The following is a 12,221-nucleotide window of genomic DNA, read 5'->3' on the forward strand; positions in this document are numbered from 1 at the left end:
TTTGTGGATTTATTGGATGATTGTTTTTTACATCAGCATGTTCGGGAAGCAACTAGAGAGAGTAATACTCTTGATCTGATTATCAGTAGTGATTCTTCATGCATTAAGAATCTGCAGATAAATGAGCCACTAGGTGGCAGTGATCACAGTGTGTTGAAGTGGGATTTACTCAAAGAGGTAACTACCACCAGGGGTAAAGGGAAGGGTTTTTGCTTTCGTAAAGGCGACTACGGTGGTGTGAGACAGTATTTAAATTCTGTACAGTGGGACCAACTGATGATGTTACCAACAGCAAATTCAAAATGGGAAGCATTCAAAGAATTTATCTTGGAAGCTACTAGGCTCTACATACCAACTAAGAAATATTGTTCAAGGTTTAGGCCTAAATGGATGTCAGATGAACTAATGAGACATGTGGCAGAAAAGAAAAATGCATGGGATACATATAAATTAATGGGTGGCATGGAAGCCTATGATAGATATAAGCTGGTCTGTAACCAAGTCACAAAAGAGATTAGGCAGGCAAAGGCAGATTATGAGAAATCCTTGGCAAAAGATGCAAAGAAAAACAACAAAGAGTTCTTTACCTATGTAAACTCTAGAAGGAAAGGGATGAATTAGATTGGTCCACTGGATATTGATGGTTCAACTGTTGATGATCCTGCTCAGGTGGCTAACAAACTAAATGAGTATATCGCATCTACATTCACCCATGAGGAGTTATTCAGGAAAGGGAATGCTAGAGGTGAGTTAAACTCTGGCAGTGAGCTGGATGATTTTGTAATAACTGAGAGGAAAGTGGAGGAAAAATTGTTGAAGATAAACATAAAAAAGGCACCCAGGATGGATGGGATCTATCCAGTTATATTAAAGGAGGCAGCAAAGGAGGTAAGCAAACCCTTAGCCATAATTATGAGAGCTTCTTTGGACTCAGGGGAGATGCCCATTTACTGGAGATGTGCAAATGTGACCCCAATTCACAAAGGAGGATCAAAGGCTGACACAAGTAATTATAGATCTTTAACTTCTGTTCCAGGAAAATTAATGGAGGCACTGGTTAAAGAAGCACTGCAGGATCATCTAGACAAGACTTCAGTTATAGCTTGGACACAGCATGGGTTTGTTAAGGGAAAGTCTTGCCTGACCAATTTGATTGGATACTATGATGTGGTCACAAAGGATCTGGATGCAGGGAATAACTTTGATATCATATATTTGGATCTTAGAAAGGCTTTTGATACTGTTGCACATGGAAGACTGCTGCACAAATTGGAGCATTGTGGCATTGGAGGCAAATTGCTGCTATTTATAAAGGGATGGTTGAATGGCAGAAGACAGAGTGGTAATCAGTGGTAATCACTGCTCATCGTGGGCTAATGTTATTAGTGGAGTCCCTCAGGGTTCAGTGTTGGGTCCATTATTGTTTTCTGTATTTATAAATGATATTGATGATGGTATATCAAGCTTACTGTCCAAGTTTGCAGATGATACAAAGGTTGACAGGGTTGTCAAGGACACTACTGACACTATGCTGCTGCAACAGGATCTGGAAAGGTTGAGCAGATGGGCTGAGAGGTGGCAAATGAAGTTTAACATTGACAAATGTAAAGTACTACATATGGGAAACAGCAACCCCCAGAGCAACGTATCAACTCTGTGGTACTACACTGACAGTGGTAGAGAACGAAAAGGACCTGGGGTAATTGTGCAGGCAGATATGAAGTTTTCTGAGCAGTGCAGACGGTCTGCAAGAGTAGCTCATGGTGTCTTGTCAATGATAAACAGGAATTTTTCTAGCAGGAAGAAGGAGGTGATTATCCCCTATATAAGGCAATGGTCAGGCCACACCTTGAGTATTGTATACAGGTCTGGAGGCCTCATTTTAAGAAGGATGTAGAGCTGTTGGAACGTTATTAGTGAAGGGCAACAAGATTAGTGAATGGAAGAAAGGGTTGCTCTTATGAAGAAAGGCTTAAATTTTGCTAATTACAGTGTCTGGAGACTAGGCACCTGCAAGGTGATCTGATTGAGGTGTATAAAGCCTTGAATGTCTTGAGCATGCTCAATGCTTATGAAATTCTTCCTCTTGCTCAGAATAATTATTTGAGAGAGCATAAATTCAAATTGAGGAAAGACAGATGTAGGATAGATGTGTGGAAGTTTGCCTTTAGCCAGTGGGTGATTGGTTGGTGGAACAGACTTCCATCTTTTGTTGTGGAAGTTCATAGCCTAAATAAATTTAAGGCTGAGCTGGACAGGTATTTCGAACGAACGGAGTGATGAAATGGGAGTGGTTTTATTTATTTATTTATTTTTTTGGCTGATGCTGCATAAGCTTGCTTTCTTTCATCATGTGCCTCTACTAATGCTAATGTGTTATAATTTCCCTATTTTGTTGCATGTAAAAGTAAAATTGAAATATTCGAAAATTTTATTAAGTACAATACACAATTACATTTACTGAACATTACATTTAATGAGAATTTTTTTGATAATTAACAAAATTTAAAATGCTGTTTTAGTTCACCTTCCTCGCGAGCCATAGGTTTGACACCTTTGTGATTCAACCGTAAGCGCCCCATTAGAGAATTAGAAAAGTGATTTTCTTTTACCCCGACAAATAACCATCTGTTGTTTCGCGGAAGTACACAATCCACATTTTTCTGTAAAATTTCCCTATTTCTGTTTACATGGTCACAGTACCTGAATATCCGAATGACACCGACATTTTGGACAGCTTCAAAAAAAAAGAAAAGAAAAAATTTAAATTTAATAACTAGTGACAATACCGATGAGGAGAGAAGGAAAACGAGGACAATGATGGTATTAAACCTTCTAAACATGAATTGTTGGCATTTGGTGTAAGTGAAGTTAGAAAATTGTCAATTAGGTTACAGTTAAATGAAAGAGATGCAATTCGTGGATACCCAAATGATAAGGTTTTAGAAGAATCGAAGCATTTGATGAACGCTCTGAGTATGATACCAATTTCATCAAGTGAATGTGAACGAGGATTTTCACGAATGAATCTGATTGCCAGCCCAACCAGCGCTTCGTTGATGACAAAAACAATTTCTTCACTACTGTTTCTTAAAATTGTAGGCCCGCTGCTGACCCGCTTCAATCCTGCAAAATATGTCGATTCGTGGCTGCTTCGGAAACGTCATTCAGCAACTGACACATAAAGAGGAAGAAAAGAAGTCGGCACAGGACAGGGGTCGGCAACCTGCGGCTGGCGAGCCGCATGCAGCTCTTTTAACATGTAACTGCGGCTCTTTAACTTTACAGCTCACATGAAGCACAATTTGAAATGGAGTTTAGAGGACTGAAAAATCAAGGACATGTGGAGTGTAAGACTAAAATGCCTTAAAACTGAAATTGGGGATTTGGAGAGGCAAAAGGCTGCCCATGCAATTCTACACAAATGGACGGTGATAGATGAGTTTAAAATGCAGACCAAATTGTGTTCGATGCGTGATGTAGCTTACTGGACCCATATATAAATTTGAAAATATTTGCGTTTGGATTTCTCTCAATTTTTGGTTTGACGTATTTCTGTGAGTAAATATTTTTGAACATGAACTATATTAAAAATATATCAAGAAACCATCATCTGAACAATGCGAGCATGTCTAACGCTCAGCATGTTTAATTACGACATACTCGCATAATGGTGGAAGACACTTGCTCAAGAAGTTCATCAGCAAAAGTCACATTAATTTGTACCTAATTGGATGTTTGTTGCTTTTTTTCAGTATTAATAAATATTTCAAAATATATATATATATATATTTTAATAAACACCTTCCTACTCTATTCTATTTCTTAAAAAACTCTTCCCCCCTCTCAGCTTGAGTTGAGGTGCGGCTCTTCGGATTCTCTCTCTCTCTCTTTTTTTTTTTTTTTTTTTAATTAGATCAAAAATGACTCTTCACTCAAAAACGGTTGCCGACCCCTGGCGTAGGGTGTCAGATGAGAACTTAATAAAACTTTGGAATATTCTACAAAAACTTTATTATGAAATTATTTTTACTTATTTTTTTATATACTTGAATAATAAATTTATGCTTAATAAACTGTGTGTTAATACACTTAATTTGTTGTTCTTATTCTGAAAATATTATTACTAAAGTAACAATATCAGGAGAAAAAAAAAATTTCAGAGTACTCATTCACGGCGCCTCCGTAGCCAGGTGGGAAGAAGCAGCAGTGCGTAGCACACGCTTCTTGATTTAGACCGGGGTTCGAGCCCGTGACCACCAAATACGGAGGATGTGGAAAGGTCAGGGAATGACCACCGCATATCCCCGGAGCAATATGGCCTTAGTTGCTAATGCTCCTAAAAACCAAATAACAAACAAACAGTACTTTTCATATCCTTTTAATTTTAAATTTTTTCTGATAGCAAAGAATGAGTACCTGCACCTATTTATTTACAGAAAAAAGTACTGAGTGAATATAATTTTAATTATATAGAACACAATTAGCTTTAATCCTAAGTAAATTAGTGATTACTTTATACGCTATTTCGCAATTGACAGTGTTAGTAGCATTTCAGGGTTAGTGGTGGGAGTTGAATTCTGCACCCACTTCCTGATGAGATGTTAATGAGAGTGCTGAAATGTAACAATGTAGTGAAGAGAGGCCAGGTGAGGTAAAAGCTTCCTTTTTTCAGGCAGTCATTAATTCGCCATTCATTTTTCTGAAATTTAAAAAGTATACTCTATCATCTGAGCTGCTTTCAAAATATGATATAACATTCTTATATTGTTTAATTCAGGAAATGAATAAAAAGTTATTTTTTTTCATGTGCTATTTTCTAGGAAATATCTGAAGATGCCAAACTATTTGTGGATGGCTTGGGAAGTTGTGATATTGTCCAAGGTATGCTTGGAAACTGCTGGTTTGTTGCAGCCTGTTCTGCTTTAGCCTTGGAAAAAGAATTGTGGCAAAAGGTAGATTGTTTTGAAATTATTTATGTAAGCGATACTGATTACTCTCTAAACATATATTTAAATAGCAGAATTAAAGTTAAATTTTTTTGATTAAAAAGCCTTAAAAACACTTTTAAATTCTGTCTTTCCTTTTTGTAACATGTTTTCTTAGACCATGCTGATATTTTTATGTAATGTATAATGTCTTCTAGGATATCCAATCTGTTTTGTCTGTTGTGATGTATTGTCATTTTTTGGACCATGATGCCCACTTTTTTTATGAAAACAAAGGACCTTATATTTCCCTGAATCTTAACATTCTTATCATCATTCAATTTCTTGACATACTCTTTGAGCTGTTATTGATGAGCACTAAAAACTTATTTTCATATAATAATAATCACTAAACACAAAAGTTTTCAAATTTAACTCCTTGTTGGTGGATTTAACCATAGTTTTGCATGCTGACACTACCACATCCCTACCAGGTCTTTTTTTTTTTTTTTGTCTGATGCTGTATAAGCTTGCTTTCTTGCATCATGTGCCTCTACTAATGTTAATGCTAAGGCTTGTCACAGACATATTCTTCTATGCATGATAGTCTTGGGACTTGTTACCTACGAGTCTGAAATTGATACCACTTTTGAGTCAAGTTGATTGAATTTTAGTCAACTCTGTTTGTTCTGCAAGAGCCAAATCGTCTGCTTTCACCTTCATGATGGTGGGACTGTTAGTAACCTCGGGTTGCCTCCGGTGTGTAAGGTCAAGAATGCACCTATTATACTGGCAGTTACTACTCAGGAGTGTACCAACATAAGCAGGAGTCAAGGTGTGGCCTCCACACGACACAGAGGAATGTTCGGACACCTTCTTTCATCAGGGCATTCTCATCATTTATTGCTCTACTACCATTTTGCTTATTGGAGGCTTGAAGTGATGAAACCCTTGTTTAGTCTCCAGAGAAAAGTTATAGCAACCTTCTCCCCACCTCTTCCATAGTGCAGTATGAGTGATGTGTTTTGAAATTATGGTGTGCATCATGGTGAGATCAGGTATTCTGTACATTTCAAGGGTATAGCTCTAAAACAGTTTTTGGAGGCTGGCCACTAGATAGGAAACCAGAGTAACCTGTTGGTAACTCTCTAGGAGGCATCATCTGGATCAGCTAGTGTTTGATCTTGCTGTCTCTACTCTGCCAACTAGTGACTGGAGAGGGGGGCTAAGTAGTATGTATTCAGGAGGCTTTTTTTCTTTTTTTTTGTAGTTGTTGACGCATCGGCTTCTGTGGCCATAGTGCACCTCCCAAGGTTTTTGCAGTACTTTAATCCAAGCCCGAGGTGGGATTCGAACCTGCGACCTTTGGGTTGCCAGGCAGGCACTTTGCCCACCTGGCTAGCCCGGTCGGCAGGAGGCATTGTCAAGATCATGTTATGTCAAGGAGCTGGATATATTCTTCTGTTTGTGCACACCATATCCAAAAATTTATTAATTCATACATACATATTCCCCCTCTACTTTTACTTAATATACTGAATGCATTGTGAATATTCAAACTAATAGAACAAACTTATCTGCAAGATCTAAACCTCCCAAAAATTTCCACATTCAGCATCCACTCACTGTCTGACTCCAAACTCGAGAGAGAGCCAGCTTTTTATCTTACTCATTTATCCCTTCTAATTCCATTCTCTGGAACAGTCTTCATTCATATGTATTTTCTGAAAATTGCAATCTACAGAAATTCAAGTCTAATGTCAACAAATATCTTCTGTCTTCTCAGTCTTCAACCTGTGTTCAGTACTAAGTCCTGTAAGTTCTGATACCTTTCTTGTTTTGGATTTTCATGAAAAAAAAAAAAAAAGGAAAAAAGTTGTGCTATAGCCATTCAAGGAAACAGGAAAAGAGGGCATGAATTCTGCACACTAGTGAAATTCCTTTTCAGTTGCATGTATTTTGAAGTTTTATGTAGTAGTTTAGTGATCACATCATGAAATCATGAGCAAAAAGTAATGGCTATAAAACAGGAGCAATTTTCCTACATTGTACACAAAATGGAAATAGTGGTTAAATAGTTTGTCATCTTAGTAAAACCATATGCTTATTTGTTTCATGTTATGTTGTTACTGTATTACATTCCTGCTCTTTTGTAAGTACAAGAAAACTTGTTCATATGAAGTATTTGCAATTGAAATATGTTTTTCCTCAGTTTTAACTTTCAAAGTCATTTGGATTCTTGTAATTTGATGCATCATATGATCTGAAAAATAAGTAAATAACAAAAATGCCATTGGTATAATAATGAGCTTAAATTGTGCATTTATCACAATCACTGAGGCCACTGAGATCGATTTAGTAAAAAAAAAGTAGAAAATTAAGTTTAGCATTAGCATTAGTAGAGGCATATGATGCAAGAAAGCAAGCTTATGCAGCATCAGCCAAAAAAAAAACCAAAAAAAAAAACCACTTCCACTTCACCCCTTCGTTCATTCGAAATACCTGTCCAGCTGAGCCTTAAATTTATTTAGGCTATCAACTTCAACGACAAGGGATGGAAGTCTGTTCCACCAACCAACCACCCTCTGGCTAAAAGGCAAATTTCCGCACGTCTTTCCTCAATTTGAATTTATGCCCTCTCAGGTGATTATTCTGAGCAAGAGGAAGAATCCCATCAGCATTGAGCATGCTCAAACCATTCAAGGCTTTATACACCTCTATCAGATCACCTCGCTGGTGCCTAGTCTCCAGACACTGTAATTTGCAAAACTTAAGCCTTTCTTCGTAAGAGTACACCTTTGCTCCATTCACTAATCTTGTTGCCCTTCTCTGTATTCGTTCCAGCAGCTCTATATCCTTCTTGAAATGAGGCCTCCAGACCTGTATACAGTACTCAAGGTGTGGCCTGACCATTGACTTATAGAGGGAATAATCACCTCCTTATCCCCGCTAAAAAAATTCCTGTATATCATTGACAAGACACCATGAGCTACTCTTGCAGCCCGTCTGCACTGCTTAGAGAACTTCATATCTGCCTGCACAATTACCCCCAGGTCCTTTTCATTCTCTACCACTGTCAGTGTAGTACCACAGAGTTGATACGTTGCTCTGGGGTTGCTGTTTCCCATATGTAGTACTTTACATTTGTCAATGTTAAACTTCATTTGCCACCTCTCAGCCCATCTGCTCAACCTTTCCAGATCCTGTTGCAGCAGCATAGTGTCAGTAGTGTCCTTGACAACCCTGTCAACCTTTGTATCATCTGCAAACTTGGACAGTAAGCTTGATATACCATCATCAGTATCATTTATAAATACAGAAAACAATAATGGACCCAACACTGAACCCTGAGGGACTACACTAATAACATTAGTCCACGATGAGCAGTGTCCATTGATTACCACTCTCTATCTTCTCCCCCTCAACCACCCCTTTATCCATAGCAGCAATTTGCCTCCAATGCTACACTACTCCAATTTGTGCAGCAGTCTTCCATGTGCAACAGTATCAAAAGCCTTTCTAAGACCCAAGTATATAATATCAAAGTTATTCCCTGCATCCAGTTCTTTTGTGACTGCATCATAGTATCCAATCAAATTGGTCAGGCAAGACTTCCCCTTAACAAAACCGTGCTGTGTCCGAGCTATCACTGAAGTCTTGTCTAGATGATCCTGCAGTGCTTCTTTAACCAGTGCCTCCATTAATTTTCTTGGAACAGAAGTTAAACTCACAGGTCTATAATTACTTGTGTCAGCCTTTGATCCTCCTTTGTGAATTGGGGTCACATTTGCACATCTCCAGTATGTGGGTACCTCCCCTGAGTCCAAGGAAGCTCTCATAATTATGGCTAAGGGTTTGCTTACTTCCTTTGCTGCCTCCTTTAATATAACTGGATAGATCCCATCCACCCCAGGTGCCTTTCTTGTGTTTATCTTCAACAATTTCTCCTCCACTTTACTCTCAGTTATTACAAGATTCTCTAGCTTACTGCCAGAGTTGAATACACCTCTGGCATTCCCCTCGCTGAATAACTCCTCATGTGTGAATGTCATTGCAAAATATTCATTTAGTTTGTTAGCTACCTGAGCAGGATCATCAACAGTTGACCCATCGATATCAAGTGGACCAATTTGATTCATCCCCTTTCTTCTAGAGTTTATGTAAGTAAAGAACTCTTTGCTGTTTTTCTTTGCATCCCTTGCCAAAGATTTCTTGTAATCTGCCTTCGCCTGCCTAACCTCCTTTGTAACTTGGTTACAGATCAACTTGTATCTATCATAGGCTTCTGTGTCACGTGTTAATTTATATGTATCCCATGCATATTTCTTCTCTGTCATATGTCTCATTAGTTCATCTGACATCCATTTAAGCCTAAACCTTGAACAATATTTCTTAGTTGGTATGTAAAGCCTAGTAGCTTCCAAGATAAGTTCTTTGAATGCTTCCCATTTTGAATTTGCTGTTGGTAACATCTTCAGTTGGTCCCACTGTATAGAATTTAAATACTGTCTCAGACCATCGTAGTCGCCTTTACAAAAGCAATAATTTATGTATTTTGAAGTCTATAACTAAATTCAACAGCACATTTTAATCTGTCTTTTTATGGGGGAACTTTTTAAAACTTTCCTCATTAACTTTTTAAAACTTTCCTCATTAAATAAAGGAAATACACTGCCCTACCATTAATATCTGGACACCCACCTTTCTGATGATAGTTGATCATCCTACTCAAGTAATTTGTAATTACCCATACATTTTTTTCTCTGCCACTAGTCTCATCAGTTCATCTGATATCTATTTATGTGTAAACTCTGAATGATATCACTTAGTTGGTATGAAATGCCTAGTAGAATCTCTAGTTACTTCCCACAGCTCCTCCCATTTAGAATTAACATCATCAGTTTGTCCCACTGAAAAAGAATTCAAAAAGTGTCTGAAGCCATCGTGTCTGTCACCTTTACAAAAGGAAAATCCGAAAATCCTTTCCCTTTACGGTAGTTATATATTTAAGTAAATCCCACCTCGATACACCATGATCATTGTTACCTAGTGGTTTTCCTTCATTTGGAGATTCTTAGTGCATAAAAGTCACTGCTGACAATCAGATCAAGAGTATTGCTTTCTCTTGTTGGCTCTCTAACATGCTGGTACAGAAAAGTCATCTAATAAATATAGAAAAGTTCTGCTTCTGTATGAGTGATTAATCCACAAGTGATTAATCAATATCTGGAAAGTTAAAATTCCCTATTATAAGGAATCTGATTTACTGGTCCACTCTATCTATATAGTTATTTGTTTATATTCATTACAGTCATTTGGACTATATGATACTTATACTACTATTTTTGTTCTCTCTGAATTCGTGTTACATCAAACTGATTCAACATTACACTGACAGCTCATGTCAACTGGGTGCACTGCCTTAAAATCTGTGTGCTTCTTAACTGAAAGCATGATTCCACCCCCACCCCCATCCTATCTATCATTGTGTTCACCATATTCAAATTCTGCATCCCTTTGTATGTGAATGGCATCATGTTTCTGGTGCCACTCAGACATAGTTATGAAATTAATGTACAAGCAAGTATGAACATGTGCCTGCCTTTACTCTTAGTATCCATAACACAGTGCATATATTTATTTATCCTATGAGGACACCCAGAAGGTCTTGTCATCCTACACACCATGTTTTCCAGGCTGCTGCATGTCCTAATAGAAGCAGTGCAAGAATCAATTTCTCCGCTGCTTGTGGCTGCTGTTAAATGGTTAGTTTGTACATCTTACTGCCCCCAAACTATCAGCTTTCTGACCCACCTAACACTGCCTTGATAGCATCAGCACATATTCATGTACCCCTTCTGTTTTAAGTTAGGATCCCTATAAATAACAGCCTGTTAACAAGTAACATAATGCCAAGAGAAATTCTAACCTATGAGCTTTGCACAGTCCTTCCATTGAAGAGGTGATTGACAAGGCTTTCATCATATGCTCCCTCCTGTCAAGCCTTGGCAAATTCCATACACTTTCAAATTAATTCATGGCTTTTTTCAATGTTACCCTATACCTGTTAAGTAAATTCTCAGATCACTTATTCTTAGCATCATTAGTACAAAAGTGTCACCTTTTTCCACCTCGATGGTTGGAGGAATTTTTGAAGTTCTCTTCTTTCAGGGCTACAGTTAGTTGATCTCTTGAGAAGGGTACAGGGTTTTCCCTGGTGAGTTATCCTGGGATTTTCTTATCCTTAAAAGATGTGTTTCTACAGCATTGTTGACCTTTGCCTACTATTAGGGATGTTCAGAGCCAGCCAGCATGGGCCCTAGGACAACCAGCCTCACTAGACCAGCCCTCCTTTTCTTGTAGGGAGGCCCAAGACTCTGATTCCACCCCCCCCCATGCACACTGTTTGGGCTAGGGCAGCTGACCTAATGCAGTTAGGCCACTATGTTGAAATATCTTCTTACCAGCAAGTAAATTTAAATCCTGTTGAGTACCGGTATACAGTTGTATCCAGTAAATTGCTGTTCTCCTTAAACCTTATGTAAAGCTAGTTGTCAATTACCTATACTTTGTAATTTTTATTTAATGATGTAGAATATCTCAAGTATGTCTTTCACAAAACATTTAATTTTTATGTGAAGGGATGCATTTTGAATTGTGTATAAAATGACCTTGGAAAACGTAAATATATGTACTTATTACTCAGAGCCCACACAAGCAAAATGTAACTTTATGTATGTATTCTGGAAAGGGTTGAGGTAAAGTAATATATTAAACATTTTAATTTATTTTTCCAACTGTGGGGAAGGTTGGTTTTTTTTTTATTTTTTTTTTTAGGAGCATTAGCAACTAAGGCCATATTGCTCCGGGATATGCGGTGGTCATTCCCTGACCTTTCCGCATCTTCCGTATTTGGTGGTGACGGGCTAGAACCCCGGTCTAATCAAGAAGCATGTGATACGCACTACTGTGCCTTCCCACCTGGCTACGGAGGCGCCCCCTGTGGGGAAGGAACATGAAATGGTACATTCTTTGATAGGGAGGCATAAGTGAAAAAGTTTAATAAACAATGTTTTTCGGGATATCTTTAAAGTATTCCCACCCATAGGGGCTCACATCTGGTGAGTTTGGGCTTGGCACACCCAGGGTCCTTAGCTGGATATCATCATTCTTCTCTTTCTTGGTGATTTCCTTCTATTTCCTACTCTTGTTTTTTTTTTTTTTTTTGCTAGTTGTTGATGCATCGGCTTCTGTGGCCATAATGCACCTCCCAAAGTTTTTGCATTTTATTCT

The 12,221-nt window shown here is 38.0% G+C and overlaps 1 protein-coding gene across 3 annotated transcripts in view; it reads left to right on the forward strand.

The window, feature by feature from the left end:
- Positions 1 to 12,221, forward strand: part of LOC150084180 (calpain-5-like) — a 110,816-nt gene that overhangs the window by 9,209 nt on the left and 89,386 nt on the right. For all 3 annotated transcript variants that reach the window (XM_090375921.1, XM_090375922.1, XM_090375923.1), the window contains exon 3: positions 4,824 to 4,955. In XM_090375921.1, the coding sequence (XP_090232047.1) occupies positions 4,824 to 4,955 (132 nt within the window). The remainder of the gene's footprint in view (positions 1 to 4,823; positions 4,956 to 12,221) is intronic.

Source organism: Mastigoproctus giganteus, chromosome 6, assembly GCF_048544385.1.
Source record: "Mastigoproctus giganteus isolate SK-2022 chromosome 6, ASM4854438v1, whole genome shotgun sequence".
In the NCBI taxonomy this organism is placed as follows: Eukaryota; Metazoa; Arthropoda; class Arachnida; order Uropygi; family Thelyphonidae; genus Mastigoproctus; species Mastigoproctus giganteus.